The 17,951-nt window shown below is 39.9% G+C and overlaps 2 protein-coding genes across 2 annotated transcripts; both read right to left on the reverse strand.

The window, feature by feature from the left end:
* Window positions 1-916: 916 nt before the first annotated feature.
* Window positions 917-6,331, reverse strand: tesca (tescalcin a). The gene is made up of 8 exons (XM_030791907.1): window positions 6,268-6,331; window positions 3,120-3,189; window positions 2,711-2,791; window positions 2,145-2,284; window positions 1,823-1,884; window positions 1,619-1,726; window positions 1,202-1,249; window positions 917-1,000 (listed from the first exon to the last, which is right to left on the reverse strand). The coding sequence occupies exons 1-8, from the start codon at window positions 6,329-6,331 to the stop codon at window positions 917-919; spliced, it is 657 nt and encodes a 218-aa protein (XP_030647767.1).
* A 1,338-nt stretch (window positions 6,332-7,669) lies between these two features.
* On the reverse strand, window positions 7,670-16,536 carry fbxo21 (F-box protein 21). The gene is given in 13 exon segments (XM_030791631.1): window positions 7,670-8,263; window positions 9,662-9,819; window positions 10,397-10,419; window positions 10,421-10,588; window positions 11,077-11,209; window positions 11,647-11,826; window positions 12,614-12,750; window positions 13,016-13,152; window positions 13,248-13,394; window positions 14,857-14,978; window positions 15,128-15,237; window positions 15,415-15,550; window positions 16,313-16,536. Coding segments are annotated over 13 exon segments (1,911 nt in total). The 3' UTR covers window positions 7,670-8,027.
* Between the last annotated feature and the right edge of the window lie 1,415 nt (window positions 16,537-17,951).

Here is a 17,951-nt window from a genome sequence, read left to right on the forward strand (position 1 = left end):
GCTCAAATTGAGTCTAAGATGATGACACCACGGAGCAAGAACACTCCTTGGTGCTCACAAACTTTCCACAATCATATATTGCAGCTTCAACTACTCTACATTTCTACTTAAACAGAAAGGCACTGTTAGTGTTATATGTGGTGACTCAAACAGCTTAAAAAAAAATGCTAGCACTTTGTTTTGGAGCCATTGGCCACAGAGGTCAATGATAAGATAACACATGTTTACTTGTTACTTTGTGGGGTGTGGTCCCCTTCCCTGATAATGCCACGGAAATACAAAGGTGAGGTTAAGACAATGTGCCCATTCAGACAGAAAAGAGCATTTGCAGAAATATATCTATGTATAAATCTACCTATAAATATTCATACATATAAATATATATATATATATACACATATATATATATATGCTTGTATTTTCTTTGCAGCATAGCATGGATGGAAGGTATGATTAGGGTTCTCTGGGAAGTTAACTATAATTTTTATCATCTGTAAGTCCACAAAAATAATTCCATCCCTGTGGGACTGACATTTGGACTCTAAATATGGCATGCTTGGGAATAATGACATGCCCCTTTGCTTCTGTGGAACATTCCAGAATAACCAACTCATGAATGCCAACGCTGGTGCTGGAATGTAAGCCACTGAAAAGGCTGTGTGAACCTCTCTGTGCAGTCCAGGAGGGATGTGCCTCAGGTTCCAATGTCTTAGGTATATATGATAATCATATCTATAAACATGTCAATATTGAGATATTGGAGGACCTGTAGCCAATGTCAGTTTTGGTCAAAAGACAACCTAATTAAAATATAGGATGCAAACAAATAAACAAACAAATAAAATGCTCATTTGGGTACTGGTCTAAGAAGAAGATGCAGTTGTTCTGGGGGGTTTTTTTAAGAGAAGTATGGCTGTCACTTGCCACAGCGCATGTTGCTAGTGTTCACATTCATAAACCGGATGCTCATCTTGGAATCAATGTCAAGGCCTTTTAAAATCTGCATGGGAGAAACAAAACATTACATATTTGCATAAAACAGGATGTGAAAATCATAGCTTTGAATTTCACTTACCGAACTTGTGTGTATGTGTGTGTGTGTGAATGTGTGTGCGCGTGCGTGCATGTGTGCTTGTGTGTTTGTAAGCGTGTGTAAATGTGTGTGTGTGTGAGTCTATTCACAGAATCAAGGATAACAAACCTGTTGAAAGTGTTCAAAAGTGATTCCCTCGTAAAACTCATCTGGCCGCTGTGGAAAGGGGAAAAAAAAGGCTTTTGCAGGTTATTCTATGGAAAAAGGAACACAATTAAACTTCAGAATCTTTACTGAAAAGAACTAAGATCCCTCTCAGTAAACACAAAAATGAAGTTACACAGCTAAAAAGCTTTTTTACTGTCTGGATCTGAACAGTAAAGTAATCATAGCAAGCCACCTAAGTATTGAGACTAAACAACCTTCACCAGGGTACGGACCATTAGGATTATTGCTCTCTTCAGACATCCATGAAATTACAGATGACCTTATTTGTCAGAATATTGAATGTTAGACCTCTTTCTAAGTAAAACATTAACCCATGAAATGTTCTTTAAAAACACAAGCATAGGAGTGTTTGGTTACCATTTGACCGACGGTGACGCTCGCCACTTCCAGCATAGCTGCGTCTGAAATCGCCTTAGCCGTTTCTTTCCCAATGGCTCCAGAACTGGACAGGAGCTCCTCCACCACCTGCAAAGCGCACAAAGCAGAGCAATGCAGAGAAACGCCCCAGAGACGGGTCGATAAGGCAACGTCAGAGGACATGAAGTGTGAGATCAGTCTTACGTGTCTGTATTCCTCCAGAGTGATGGTACCGTCGTTATCTGTGTCGTGCATGTTAAATAGAACTGTGGAGATGGAATGGAAGAAAAAACAATTGGTTAAGTTCTTGCAGGATCACTAAGCTTCAAGAATTTCGGGTCACTATGTAAACCAGAGATTGATAGCTTGATAACAAATATCAATAGAGATTATGTCAGTAAGATAAATAACTAAGCATCCACAGATTCTGTTTTCATTGCTTAGTCACTGATTTAAATTAAATATGTAACCTTAAAACCACACTTGGCAATGTTTTTATATCATGATGGGGGAGGGGGATCCTCACAGCGAAGTTTCTCCCTCTTTATAGTCTCCCTCTCTTCTTCTGTTATACGTGGTGCAGGGGGTCTGAAGTTTGCCAGGACGATCAGGAACTCCTCAAATCCAATCTCCTGGACCGATCCGGCACCATTCTGACCAAAATTTCTGGAAAGATGAGGTCAAATGTAGACACTCTACACTTAATCAACCAGCTGCATTTTTATCAATAAGCCTGTGGTAAATTAAGGAGTAATTTTCTACTGTTTAAACTCTTTTTTTTTTTTTTTTACAATACTCATATAATCCATGTTCACCAGGAGAGAAGTAATTATTAAAGAAAACAGGGTCCTCTTACTACCTAATTGTGGGTGTGTTAATGGGTGTCAAACAACTTAGAAATGAATTCTGCAGAACTCCAGGAAATTTTCCACTGAAAAATTTGCTCTGTGGATGTACGTGTGGTGCGGTGTGGCGTGCTTCTGTAACTTGTGACAAGTTCGTGTTAAATTAGTGAATACAGATTTATACTCTGGTAATACCACTGCCAAACATGTCAAACATTAACAAACATAAACCAGTGGCTGCACCCACCTTTTGTCAAAGAAGGCCTGAATGATTTGTTTCCGAATTGGGTTGAAGGCCAAATCACTTATGCTCTCCAGATTTTCTTTTCTGTAGGTTAAAAAAAAAACCCAAAAAACATTTTTCTGTTAAACAGTGAGTACCATTTGTAAACAAACTATTTCTACAGTTAGAAAGCACTGAAACAGAGCTAAAAAAAAAAAAGCTTACTGTGAGCTGATGAAGATTTACAGCACAGTACAAGAAATTAACAGAACTTGAAGATTCAGTCATTTGCAATTAGTGTGCGTCATGTTTTATCCATCTATTTTTTTTAAGTTTCATGTCATAATGTACATTTTTTATTGCTTTGTGCATGTTTCTGCTCATCTGCACAATTGTCGTACTTTTACTTGTTAACAAGAAATAAGCAAATTACCTTAAAGTTTCTGCACCACCAGACAAGTACTTAAATCTCCTGTGAAGGTTTTTGACCTGTTCCAGGGAGACTGAGAGAGAAAAAAAACCCCCACAAAGATTATTCAAATAAAATCATCACTTTAAGGTCTTATCTGAAATAACATGCTCAGTGGGTCTGGGATTCAGCTGTAAAAATCCTACTGCACAGGATCTTCAGATTCCTCACACTGCAATCTACTTCAATCATCGCACGTCATTTGACAGCACGCATGTTCGACAGTTCTGGCTATGTGAATTTCATCTGGTGGACCCAGAACCCCACTGGGATGTTAAATGGTCAAATACACGTTTATCATCTGAAAATGCAGTTTGCCTGGTTATTCATCACTAACTCGTGCAGAGGGCACATGCATCCTCTTTCTTTATCCATAATATGGGAGGACTTTCACGGAGAGTATGTGCAGAGTATACCGAGAGTTCCGTGGGCACACACATGTATGTGACCTATTTTAGGAACATCATTCTACGCTCGGACTCTGGGATCAAATGACAGTGGCATTGTACGATCTCGTAGAAAGTATTCTTGTTAAGCATTTGGCCAGATTTTCTACTGAAAAAATGACTGATCACTGTCATTCTTCCTGCACTGGAGAAGGCTTTGGGCAGGCTGCCTGACAGTCACTGACAAAACCATCCTATCTCCCTGCTTTGATCTAATTCTGGAGGGATCCATGGCTGGAGTCAACAAAGCCTGTCTAAGGCTTTATATGTAAGTGGTGCAATATCTCTGCTGCTCTTAGAGATATGCTGCAGAGGATGTACTCCCCCCCCCCCCCCCCTCCAAAACAGCAGAAGTGTTTACTTATTAAGCCCTTATCTTCACCCCAAACTTAATGTTATACTTTCACCAAATATTTATTTCTGATTTTTACATGGGTTAAGTGAGTTATGGCACAGCAAGCTAAGGAAGTTGTAAATTCTTTTGTTTCTGGCGTCTTTTTTTATCCATTACTCCACTGTAAAAATTATTAATCGAACAACAAGAGAAAAAAAAACTTCTTAGCATGGCCCTAGAGAAGAGCTTTGAGTTAAATACTTGTCCACAGCAGTGAACACTCACGGACTTGAGGGAATAGTAAAATGGGAAAGGAATGTAAATATTTGAGAGAACTCCAATGTTTATGGGCAATGTTTTGGCTACATGCATATATGTGTATTCATTTTCATCAGATGACATAGAGGCATAGCAGACTTTTCCCAAAAGGCTTTGTCTGCGTTCACACACTGTGGGTTGGCCTAAGGGATGGTTTATCACATTCGTATTGAAGTTCCCCAAATGGAAATTAAATGATTAATTCTGATTGCAGCGTACCAGGAATGCATGCATTAACATTCCTTCTTAAAAGCAAACAATAACTGCTCAGGGTTTTCTCTTGGCCTATCGCTCTGTTCAGAGGTTTACACATTTATCACTCTGCCAAATATCTGTACAATAGGATTTCCACTCTCTACATACGAACATACAAAAAGGACTTGATAAACATGTGTAAAGGTTTAATTTACATTTACTGAAGACAAACAGTGAACAGAAGGCCACTGACATTACACTGTGTCTTAGTTTTCTGCATATTTATTCATTTAGTTTGTTTGTTATGCAGGATGATATTTCTCTTTATGACTTACTTTTCAAATTTGGGATTTTTTTTTCTTATGCTATATAAAAACAAAACAAACAAACAAACAAACAAACAACACAGCAGCTTTTGCAGAAAGATAAAACCCGGAAAACACATTGCTCATAATCCCATCTAGGGCAGGTTAGTAAGGGAATTAAGGATCTTCAACCACTGCAAATTACAATTAACTTCAGCTAGTTACCAAATGACCCCAGGGTAACCAATACAGAATTTGAAAATATTAAAACAATGTCTGTGACAATGCTCTAAGTCAGAATGGGAGGGGATCGTTAAAAACAGACACTATTTAAGTAACAGCCGGATCTCCGTTCACATTTTATTTAAGATAAAGATGCAGATTTCTAAACACCTTGAAGGCTGAGATATGTGTTGCCTTCAGTTCAACTGTAGCTCTCTGGTTTATGCTATGTTGTGCAGTTTAACCCGTTTGCTGTGTAATCTGACAAAACATCCAAAAACTGAGCTCTAACCACCTCTGGAGAAATAAACATACGCAAATGAACGTTTTCTAAAGCCCGTGTCAGGATACGGTATTATAATTATCGATATCATAAATTGTTATGATAACATTAAGGAATAATGCTCTGATGACAACATCTTATCCGTTCAGATAAAACGCAGACAGTATCAGGTATTTCATATACAGTAGCCTTCATACGTTCGTCCAGCCTTTGTGTAGTTTGCAAAGTAAACATTTTGGCTTGTTCTAAGAAGCGGGTTGTAGGAGAAGATGCGTTTGACTTTATCTGATGTATCTCACAAGTCCAAGCAAAAGTAAGTCACAGTTACATTTTAAAGAGGGCGAAATTAAAGTCAGTTGACTCTAGTTGAAGTAGCCTATGGTTGGAGTCGACGTTGAAAATGTGACTGCCTTTACCTTTGGCGAGTTACTCTCTACATTTATATTTTTCTGAATGAGACGTAGTTACACGTTCTACCAGTTGTACCAGCAATTCAAAGAGATTCAAATTAGTTGTACAATAAAGGAAACAGTCTATGCTTGGCATTTTTTCTCTCATGTTTGACATGGCCCATAGCCAATATAATTCAGGAACGTATGTGAGGGATTGTAAAGGGGGAACTGAAGCGCGTTCCGTTTTTAATCGACAAGAAAACAAGGAGATAAATTACAACAGTCATTTAGACAATTGTAGCTGTGTTCGGTTTATTTGAGAAAAAGTCGATATTCTAAAAACATACCTTTAGTTTGAACCAGAGCTGATTTAATGACTTTTTAAGTGATGTATGAGATGTTTGTTTCTTGACGTGTCTGAAACCAACTACATACAAACTATTTTTTAATTAGCTATTTTGTATTGGTGAAATGGGCCCGCAAGTCCGCGCTGTATACATCTCATTGAATGAGACTTGGCAAATCCATAGGCTATGTCGATAATTCCCGAGAAAACTATCAATGACCTTTTAAACTACAAAATAAAACGATATAAAGATACCCTTCACTGTACTTACAGCCTGTCCTTTCGGCCAGATCCTCCAAGTTATCTTCAGTTGGCACGGAATGAAAAGCCCCCATTTCGACGTTTTCCTTGCAACTTTTGAAAGACTGTCTACAGAAGGGCGTTGAGTACAGGTGTCAAAGTGCGTGCTAGACCTGAGGCTTACCCTGTGGTTCTTATATAGCACTTTCATCGAGCGGCTATGTCATATGATGGACCTCAATGTGCGTCTGCGTATGGGGCGCCAAACGTGACAAAAAAAGACCGCAATTTTTTCATAAAATTAAAACATTAAAATTTGACTCAGTTAAATTTGCAATCGCCAAAAATTATCCAGTATCCCCCAACCAATTACTGTCTAAATTTTCTTAAAGACGATATGCACTGAAGACTATTGAGAGCTAAACTTATTATACATGTTGGAATAGATGACAAACATTAAATGTTGAAAAGTTCTCACATTTGTAAATTTACAAATATTTACCCGATTTATTGAATATCTATTTTTTTTATCAAGCCTAAATGGCAGAAATATGTCCATTGTTTTTAAAATTGTAACTGAAATTCATTTATCACTTATGCCTTTGAGTCAGGTGGTACTAAATGTGAAATTAAAACGCACCCCCCCCCCTTTTTTTTTTTTACAGTAGCGTACAGTGGAAATTTGCAATTTTGTTAATGCTGGCCCTCCATATCTACAGTACTGTTCATATATATGGACAAATCAAAACTTGCATGCTCAGAAATAGCTCTATGTATTTTCAGCTAAAAGTGAAAATCATTTGATTCACACTCTCTCACGTGCAACAACCCATCTGCTTTTCAGGCAAAGTCATATCTCTACCTTACAGATCTCCTTTACTCTCAAAACTTTGTAAGGCTTTACATCAGGAAACAAACAAGCATAAGCCTATCACTCCAGGAGACCAAACACGCCACGGCATTTGCATTCATCCTGTGCATTTGTTTGTGAGTGCATACAGGAATCTAGAAAATGCAAACACACTCTTTTGCCTATTGTCGCTCCCCCATATGTATAATAGTCACACATTTCCTCAGTGAACTCCTCTAACCTTCTAGAACAAGATGATGCTCTAGAAAAATTTGCGATTGAGAAGTATGTGATAAATTCTACTCAGCAGAAGAAGAAAAAAAAGTGAAACTTTATTTATTTTAATTATTTATTAATTTGACTCATATCTGCATCCATTGAAGAATCTGTGTGATGCTGTCAAGTTGACACTGCCATGAGCCCTTGTTCTCTAGCTACTGTATTCATAAATATTCATTTAAAAAAAACTTGTTTTTGATAAGGTGACTAACTTTTTTTTTTTTAAGTGCATGAACATCTTTGTGAGGGTGCACGACAGAGCTGATTGGTTAAGAAGGTTTAGTGGGTGGGGTCTTGGCTCTGATTGGCACTTGCAAAGGGGCTGAGGGTTAAAGGAACTGAAGCATTCTAAATGAGTGGACAAATCAAGGACCACTTCACTTGAAAGCTGTGATGATAACACATCATTAGTTGTTATGAGCAAATATAACTTTCACATAATGCTCTACATTTCAGTAACAACATCCTGTTCCCTTTTAACGGGTACTTTTCTTCAGAAGTATTCTGATGATAAAACGTTTGCAAAATAAGCTATGACTTTAACACTGTAGGGAGTGTACACCTGCTTGTAACAACTCTTATGATGCATTATGACTGGTTCGTAATGTCTTGCGTACACTGGCTTTAAGTGAAGAGTTACTGGAACATTCTAATCTACGGGGTTATGGGGTATTGGCTTTGTGGCTCTGTTGGTCCTGTGGAAGCTCCTGGTGCCCTGAGTTCGGAGTCAGTCTGTGGTAGAGCTCCTGAACAGTTGCCATGGTTTCTGGCATGTCCTCCGGGTAGCGCGTCTGCAGCTCCTCGTTGGGGACGTAGTGGGTGTCGGAAAACTCTGTGAAGTACCGGCCGACCTCGGGGTGGCCGATTTCCAACGGGTCAGAATGAGGCTCCAGATTTTCTTGCAAAACAAACAAAAAAAAATAGATAAAAAAGAGAGATGATTTTATCTACTTAACAATGTCTTCAGGAAAGAGAAGTCAAAACAATTTAAATACTCTTGAGATTGGTCGAGTCTGTGGATTCATTAAAAAAAACCCAAAAAACTTAAAACCCACATGTACATGAGAAACAAACCATCTTAACCTAGGACTGCAGTGATATAGAAATCTCCTTGCCACGGTATTCGAAGAATACGATTTGCGCCCCCCCCCTTTCGTGTTTAACTATTCATTCCTTTGAGCACTGCCACTTGTTGCCGTCACGGTTGTATTTTGTAAGTTTCGCAGAAGCTTCTGTGACTCCCAACTGTTTCTGGCTGGTGCTTGACCCTGCGTATCTGCCGAATTGGTCTCAATTGATGGTCTGAGTCCAGCACAGACAGAAGTATGCATTGTTCTCGGATGCGATGTAAGATTTGTTGTGTTAGCTTGCTTCACTGATACCATTTTACTGCAAATGCGACATACTGCCTCTTCTAAATTGGTTGGTTTCCCTTCGACATTGGGTTAAAACCCAAAATGTGCTCAAATTGATAATGACACATTTGGCTTTGCAACAAGAAACATCTTTCTACTGTTTCATTGCATTCAAAAAACAAAAATCCATTGACTGAGTTCTAGGCCATTGCCTGGGCTAATCGTACTGGTTTGTTCATGACGTGCATTTCAAACACCATATAAAATGCTAGATATTTGGTTGATTAAAACTAAACTTAAAACTGAAGAAATAGTTATTACACACATTTAAAAGCATTTAAAAGCAGTTTTCTTATGCATTATGATGAATAAACATGGCATAGACAGGGGCTGTCATACATTGAATTTTTTCCTCCATATCATTATTTGTTGACAGTTGCAGTTGCTGTTGCTCACTAGTTTTAAACACCAGACTCACATATTGCTTCTCCTCAGTGTCAGTCCTCTCGACTGATTTGATTGGTCAGTCGACCAGAATGTTACAATGACATTATGTGCTCGTTAAATGTTATGAGTGTGCTCAGTGCAAAGGTCTGGGCATTTTAGAATCGTTTTCTCGTTCTCGTGTGGAGAGACTTTAAAAAACTTGTGTACTGTGGACGTGATCATTTTCGAAACTGACAGAAAAAAAGTGAGTTTTAGAAAATATCCAGAAGCGTGCAGACAAGGCCACAGACCAATACCAAAAGCTCCATGAGGATGGCAGCATTCTCTGATAAAGGGGAGAAAAAGCTGTTATGACGGTAATGGCGGCGATGGGCTCAACACCGCGGTACACCTCCTAATACCGCGGTACACCTCCTAATACCGCGGTATGGCGGTAATGCGGTTAGTGTTGCAGCCCTATCTTAACCACACAAGAGAAACAGAAATGAACATACCCTGGGCTGCGTATCTGCACGTCCCATCCTGGACCAGGACGTTGTAAAAGGGCTGGTTGGCTCCGTTCGACAGCTGATGTACTCTCATAGTGTTAATCCACTCTTGACTCATAGTACACTTTGGGTCCCAGCCATAAATCACACAGTTGTAGCCTGACCTAGAGACAAACCAACACAAGGACAAGTTCATGTCTGTGATGGAAAAAGTCATGGCCAACACGACCATCCATTATTACACGTGGCCATTCTTCTGTTATTTTTAGTAATGCTTTGATATTTACCAAATATTTACGACATGTTCATTCCAACCATAGACTGACCTGGAAACACCCCCGATATACGGGGACCCAGGTAGACACATAGTATATAAAATTAGATCCATGCTGTGTAAGATCAGGCCCACAGATATCACACAGTACAATATTAAGCAGTTCATTTTGTACATGTTTATCCACTGAGCCGATGTTTTAATATAGAGTCAGAAAGGAAGTTTGAATAACTAGGCCATTCCAGTGCATAGAAAATCACCGTAACAGTCCCCATTGTTTAAGTACACTGCCTGTGAGGGCAGACTGGAATTATTATTCTCTTAAAAAAAAAGTAGGGCTAGTCAATCAATAAAAGGGTGTTACAGTTACATTTTAATTTTGCAGCACAGAGATTCAGCTCTACTTTGGTGCAGTCCCTGTTAAGTTTTTTGTTTGTTTGTTTGTTTTAATTTAGCGCCTAACCTACCTCTTGTGTTTCATGATCAGTCCCTACAGAGTACTGCACTTCACTGTGTTCTGGGGCGCTCCGTTTCTTCACCTCCGGTTCCACGGGGTGTTTCTTATGCTGGATGTGCTCCAGTGTGTGCTGGACCAGGTAGCCCACGGCCCCATGCTGGGAGGGGTCCAGCGCCTGGATATGTTGCAGAATGTCTAAGACCTGGATGAGAAGAAACAGAAGGCAAGAGGACAAGAACTGATCAGCTATACACATACAACCGTTATTGTTTTATTAGTGAAACATGGCAACATTTACAAAAGAAAAAGCAGTGGTCAAGAGAATTTGGGATGAAGCCTACTTTTCAAGCAGTTATATTTCTATTTGCACTCAGTGAAATGAAAATTAAAGTGGATCTCAAAGAGACTCAAAAAAGGATGCTCTTTCTCTCTCAGATTAGCTAGTGTGGTGGTAAATATCTTTTTCAATGGAGCAATGAGAAAACTCAGGAGCCCCCAAGAGTACTGAGCACCAGTAAGGAAGAGCGCTGCTCTAGGATCAGTTCATGCATGTCCACATTACTTTCACCACAGAGATTATGCAATGCAAAAACACTGATCCTAGACCAGCACTCTGAACTCTTTGATAGGTCCTAAACTATGTGTCTGGTGGTCCAAGTCTGGTAACGGTCTTTTTTTTTTTTTTTTTACCTTCTCCGGCCAGATGCCCAGATGGAAGTAGAGCCGGGCCTGTAGCATTAAGTACTGGACGTTGTCAGGGTTGATGGTGAGGTAGAGGTCCAGCGAGTCTCTCAGGAGCTGATAGGATTTCTCATTCCCCTCTCTACACAACCCAGACAAAGAGACAGGGAGTGAGTTACAGTATGTGGGTCCTCAACCAGTTATTGGAGGCCTTTCTCTGAAGAGGCCAGTTAAAGGCTGCTGATTGGTTGAGATCTTGAAACTTTAAATTCTAACAAAAGCGATACGTATAAAGGTTCTATGGCTCTGTTCTCAATAAAGACTAATATATATATATATATATATATATATATATATATATATATATATATATATATAAATAATACATATACACACACACACATATTTAAAGCAGAACTGTGTTGTTTAGGAGATCTTGAGGAACTGGATTGAGGAACACTGACATATTGTGGCTTGACCACAGCTGAGTTAACCACAACAGAGAGAGAGTGAGGGGAAGCGAAAGAGAGAGAAAGAAAGCAAAAAAGAAAAAAAGAATAAAAAAGGTTGAAGTCTCACCCACGCTTCCCAATGTTCAGCAGATTTCCCACCATCCTCAGCAGTACCTCCGTAGTGTTGATGGCGCTGTAGTTATCAGCCGTTACCTGGTGCCTGATCAGCTCCTCACACTCTCGGGCTGTCAGGTGCTTGCCTTTGCCAAATGCATCAATGTACACATAGTCACAGATATCATCACTCCTGAAAAAGGGAGAAACACTCATCAACACAGCTCTATTTACTAGATATATAATTATACATACTCTATACACTATACTCTATAATATAATGTATTATATATATATAATATATACTCTAATACACTATAATATAATGTTAGAACTAAATAGCAACACATACACCTATAAATTAAAAGAAAAAACAAACAAAAAAAAAACCTGTGTAATTACCAATTTAATACTGCAGATCATATAGGAATCAAACCTAATCATATAAACCAGTGCAAAAGTGACACTTCCATATGTAATTACACTGTGTGTGTGTGTGTGTGTGTGTGTGTGTGTGTGTGTGTGCGTATGTGTGTGTGATGTACTAGGGTCTCGGAGTGGACTCTATAAGATCTTTAGTGGAGTTTGGTTCAGTTACCAGGGGCCACTTCAGTTTCACAGGAAGACAGGATGAGTTGGGCATTTTTAAGATGCCTCCCTGGCGCCATCATTGGTTTACACTGTGAGCTGATTGACTAAAGTGCATATGGTCCTCTGTGAAAGTCATGTCCCCCCCAACAGCCTGTTTCACTAACAAGTCCTTTTTTTGTGAAGGACCATTCTTAACAGGCTGCATCTGATAGCGTAACCCATGAAACCAACCACCATGTCCCATTTAAAGTCCCTTTGTTTCTGATTCTTTTCCCCTTAAATGGGGCAAACACAGAATCCCTAGTTACCTGTTTACCTGACTCAAACAGAACAGTGTGAACGCATCGTGTTTCTGGTCTCTGTCAGTTTGTAAGAGGACAAGCACTCACCCTCTTTCTTTTTGGCACCAGCGCAGGAGAAAGTGACTGGGGAAGTTGACAGGCTCAAGCTGGACCCCCAGCGTCCTGGCCAGGGTCATATACAGAACGGAGAGGCTTATGGGAATCCCAGTCCGACGGAGGAGCACCTTGTGACAGAGAAGAGGCAAAAAGGGCGGAGGAAAGCCTTCAGTTCACAGGGTCTATCCTGCATGTTTAGGAATTCATAAATGGCTGGATGCACCAAATAGCCCACAGTCCAGTCTATGTTATTACACCTCAGGGCAACAGTCACCATGCTTGGGGTTCACCCCGAAATATAATGCTCCTCTGGCAACTAGACCTTTTCCTTCACTGCTACACCATGAGGCGAGCGGCTGTGTGTCGTGCGTGTGAGAGAATGATGGACGTTACCTGATGGATGTAGGAGTTGAGGGGGTTGTAATAGTCGCACTCATTGCCTTTGTACTGGAGCTGTTCATACAGGACCGCATTAAGGGCACAGAGCACCTGCCTCTGCAGCTCAAAGTCCTCCACGACAGAGCACTCACCTTCAACAGGGTCAGACAAGTCAGGAGACGTCTAAGTGACATCTTTTCGGTTTAAAACCACACCCGAATGCAGGGTAAGGCCACTCAAAACTCACCTTGAGTGCTCCTCAGGCTAGGGTGAGAGGGGTTTTTCACTCGAAGATATTTCTTCACCTTTTCTGTGATGTCTTCCAACTGGGTGGATATATTTTCTATTGTGACATCTGCCAGAGGGTTACAGTACTGATCTACCAAAACGGCACCTATGAGAGACAAAAGATATGGGTGTGCCACGAAGTCTCCAGATTCAAAATTTGAGTAAAAAGTCGTGGGTGTGCGAAACCTATCATTAGTGTAAAAAGTGAGCCAAGGAAATGTCGCCATTTCTCTAACTGATCCATGACAATGACACAACATAAACTGTTAACGGCTCATGTGGGACATAGGACGTGTGTGTGTGCATGTGCAGGTTTGTGCGTGTGTGTGTGTGTGTGCATAAACAAACTGCTCTCTCATTACTGTATTATATCATTTTCACGTGCCACTGTTTTCTTTTGTTTTGGTATATTTGTGGGCTCATACTGTGTTTTTCAGTCGGCAGCTATAAAATTAGTCACTGAAGAAAAAAGCCGGCTCAAACGGTTTTGTTTTCTGTTTCATTTCAGGTGGGTAAATGTAACCAACACCTGTCTGACCCATTTATTTGGTATTGCAAGGTTTTGTGGTTTGAATTGTTTTTTGTTTTTAATTCTTTCTTGTGGCTTAAAGATGGGATAAACATGGTAAGCAAAAACGGCTAATTGGCAGTGCTGTAGTTTAGCATTCTCTAGGTAGCCAGTCAGTGCATAGGCAGAAACATTGTATATATTATACATAGTTGTAAAAAAATAATGAGTAGGTGATTACTCTGAAAAACAACATTAGTCGAAGAAAATGGAAGCTATCTCAAAATTACTTTGATATGTAAAACCTTCTTCATAATACACTGCTGTTAATCTCTATCATTCTGCGATTTGTAATGTTAGCATTTAAACATTCCTAAAAGCCAAGCGGGGCGCCACTGGAATCGGACACGATGTGTGCATATATAGAAAATCTAGGACATCCAGTTTTTTCCAGGCTAAATGTCCTGTGCAGATTTTTGACTGCATTTCAACTGTCGACTTTGACCTCTCTCTACAGGCTCTGTGATATTGGGCATTTGAATAATTATCACAGCCACCTCACTAAATAACACCATTGATGGCTAACTGAGACATTTTCCAAAGTAATCGTTTAGTCAACATGGGAAAAACACTCTTATTTCACTGCTGTGATTTTCAGTTAAATACTTTTATAATACAAATGACATGGCACAGAAAATTCTCTATCCTCTTTAATTAAAAAAAACTAACACGACCCCAATGCAACCCCAACGGTGTCGGTGACCATTAATCCTTAATTACCCTAAATCATTCAACTTCAGTGACTGGGAAGAAACAATGGACTAGACGTTCAAAAGTTGTTTAGAAAATGGCTCTACTGACCTCTAGCCGATGGAGGACAAAATCGCATGCATCAGAGACAAGTTGCAGAATAACCTGCAGCCTTAGTTGTGACTTATAAGTAGAAATATTTCATGTGTTGAGCAAGTATAATTTTCTTTGAAGTAATGCAAAATTGCTTTGGGCATTTTTTCAGCCTGAGACATGATTTTACAAACTGATTTGCATCAGAAAGACTCACCCTCAAGAGCAGACTGCTGCTCTGGAGGACGATCTAAGAAGACCTTTAGATTCCTTAAGATGTTCTGTTGGCGAAGGAAGTACAGGATTTTCTTTGCATAGTACTTCAGCGTCAAGCTTTTCCTAAGGCAGACACAGTCAGAGAAAGAAAACAGAGAGAGGGAGAGATAAATTCAGCTACTTTAAGAATGCAGCAAAAGTACATTAAATAAATAAATAAATAAATACATAAATACATAAATAAAAAGTTGTTCCAGAATTTTATGACTGACCTCCAGTCAGAGTTGAGAATTGAGAGGAGCTCATCCTCACAAAAGTGCTCTGGTGCCCCGAGTGATTCAATCTCTGCAAAGCTGTCACCAAGAACCTGACCAACGCAAGGCTGCGTTAAAGATTACGGGGTTAGTATAAAGGAATGCTGCGCGATCCCGCTTTGCTTACAGTTCCAAACGTACAATGTCGGTAAAGCAAACAGCCAAGAAAAAAAGACAACTTGAGACAGCTGTAGAGCTGTACACAAATAAGAGTGTAATTAACTGATTTCAGCTCAGTTACTTACTACTTCTGTGAAGAATCTCTTCGATATGGACTCAACAGTTCGTCGGATTTGTAGCCCAATGATGTGTCTGGTCCTGTATTCTTTCAGCCAGTCATACTGCTCACTTTGGCGATAATATTTCTGCAACCTTGGCCATCTGGACAGCACACAGAGCAATCGACATTTAACATGTGCAGACAAATGCACCTCTCCTCTCTGTCTCTCTCACACACGCGCTTTTATTAAATTAACCGAATTAACCCGATTATCTGGCCTGAAATTACCGAAACGTCTACACGCATTTTCCCATGACAATGTTATGGCAGATCAAGGCGCGTCTTAATTTAGCATGTAACAGGTATTTCGGACCTGATGGTTTGTGCTCAAGAAACCCTACATAATGTGATAAAAGAAAAGCAATAGTTGCAAGACTGTGCTACACTCTTAAATGGAGGCCTTACACTCTGATTCAACGACGGTTTCAGTGACTGAGGAAATAGCTTATAGTATCCTGCTACTAGCCAAAGTATCTTGGCAAACAAGCATTGTCTTGCAAATTAAATTGTCTGAAATATTCGCTGCTCAAGGTCACATAGGCCGACAAAACTGCGGTGAAAACGCTTAATATACTGTAGGCTTGACAGTGCTTCAGAAAAATAACTCTACTTTTTCCTGGATAAACGTATCAATTATGGTGTTCCAGTCTACAATGAACAAGCAAGAGTGCGTTCTAGCGAAATTGGTGCATCAGCAAAATGTCAATGCTATTTGACAGTCTGCACACACGTTAAATCCAAAAAAATTGCAATAATTGAATTGTCACACGTCCATAAATATTGCAATTAACGGCAAACTCGCCGGAAAACTGTATGCGACTAAATATTTAACATATTTTGAAAGGTTTTTGTGCGATTTTCACCTGAGTCTGAACTGGTGTCCCCAAACCTTTCCCCTGCCATGGCAGACATCATGCAGTCGCTTGCAGGTGCAAGACGCACTGGAAATGTCGACGTGATTCAAGACGGGAAAACACAAAATGTATTCTAACAACTCTGCCGGTAGATCGGTTAATTTTTTGTCGTGCGTTTCTGAAATAACTCCGTTTGTTCCTGATCCCCGTTCCCCCGTGCAAGGCGTCGCCATCTTTTCTGTTTACTCCGATTACGTCATTCTTTAGATACCGCCCCATTTTAGCGCAAAGGGCTGAACTTTAACATGAAATTACCGGTGTCCACCGTAACTGTGCTCTGCACGGCACTGCATGTACCTGCAATCCGTCTTAAAGGGAACATTTATGTTGTGGGGTTTTTTTTTAAATAGAGCAGTTAGACCCAGATCGGAAGAAAGGGCACGTGACAATTCGCTTAGTCTGATTGAGTCAGCTTGAGTAATGTAGTTGACGCAGCATCAATCTGACCAGGGGTCGTTGTGGATTTACTACCCTTCTGCACAATCCAGTTCAGTCCATTCGCATCTACTAAAACGACCTGAGGGTAGGAGATATGGATTGGTCCTAATGGCCCGGGGGCATGTATTCGTTTAAGACAAGACCGCACAGGGGGCTAATGATTTACCATAATGACCACAAACGACGCAAGAGATGCACTTTCTATCTGCTTCCTTGGCCATCTCTGTGACAGCATGGACACTGCCTATATTTTTATAATATTTGCCAAGAAAAAAAAAGTGATAGAGTCACTGACTATGTAAGACACTTGTAAACTGCAAGTGTACGTCAAGCCTCAAACGCTGCTATAGTGACTCTAAAGAGCCCTTAAGCAGAACTGCTTCGAAGCACACGGTTTTTGAGAGCAGGAGCTCCAGTGGGTTTCAATTTCACTATAATATAAGATGTAGAAGTCTACCCACAAAATAGGATCGACCTAAAACATTGCATCAGTTATATTTGGCTTTTCCACAGAGATTTTACACTGATTCCTAATATTAGCTGTTTTTCCTTCCTGTCTATTTCACTCAGCAAATACTGTACTGTATTCAACAGTAGCGACAGTGCCCTCTAGCGTTTAGCATTTCAATTATAACATTTCCGTGGAATCAAGCCAGTCACTCCACTGGGTGAAATTGGGTACATTAATGAGTGTGGAATCCAAGCGCTTTCAATACAATGGCTGCTACATGAGTTGCTAAGAATGTAATTTTAAGTAAACTGTTTTTAATTATGGACTAGTTACCTGCAAGAACTGTTTTGCGAATGTAAAGTGAACACTTACTACTGAAACAAAATAGTATTTCCCCCCATTTCGCATTGCTGATGAAACTGGAAACTTTAAGTTACAAAGGGCACACCGTTTTAGTTTACAGACGAAAACTCCATTGTGTTTGATTTAGAAAATAATCAAGAAAGTGCAGGAAGTGCTGATAAAGAAAAAATCCCAGAAGTTGCCCTTGCTGTTCTGTGATAGTTTAGCGGGCGAAATCTAAATGGCATAGAATGTGCTAAACTCTGCCAACTGTGGAGACACACAGCATCCTCGAACTTTACTTTGGAAACCATCCCAAACAAAAAATTTGTGCTGCCTATCTGGTCAGATTCCGCT

The sequence above is a fragment of the Chanos chanos genome, chromosome 14 (assembly GCF_902362185.1).
Source record: "Chanos chanos chromosome 14, fChaCha1.1, whole genome shotgun sequence".
Lineage (NCBI taxonomy): Eukaryota > Metazoa > Chordata > Actinopteri > Gonorynchiformes > Chanidae > Chanos > Chanos chanos.

What these genes read in the sequence shown, in the direction of transcription:
- tesca (XM_030791907.1), bottom strand. Translation starts at nt 6,331, where the DNA reads ATGGGGGCTTTTCATTCCGTGCCAACTGAAGATAACTTGGAGGATCTG. An exon ending in CTCTGGAGGAATACAGACAC is followed by an intron (nt 1,727 to 1,822) that starts GTAAGACTGATC and finishes TGCGCTTTGCAG; the next exon opens with GTGGTGGAGGAGCTCCTGTC. An exon ending in GCGTCACCGTCGGTCAAATG is followed by an intron (nt 1,250 to 1,618) that starts GTAACCAAACAC and finishes CCCTTTCCACAG; the next exon opens with CGGCCAGATGAGTTTTACGA.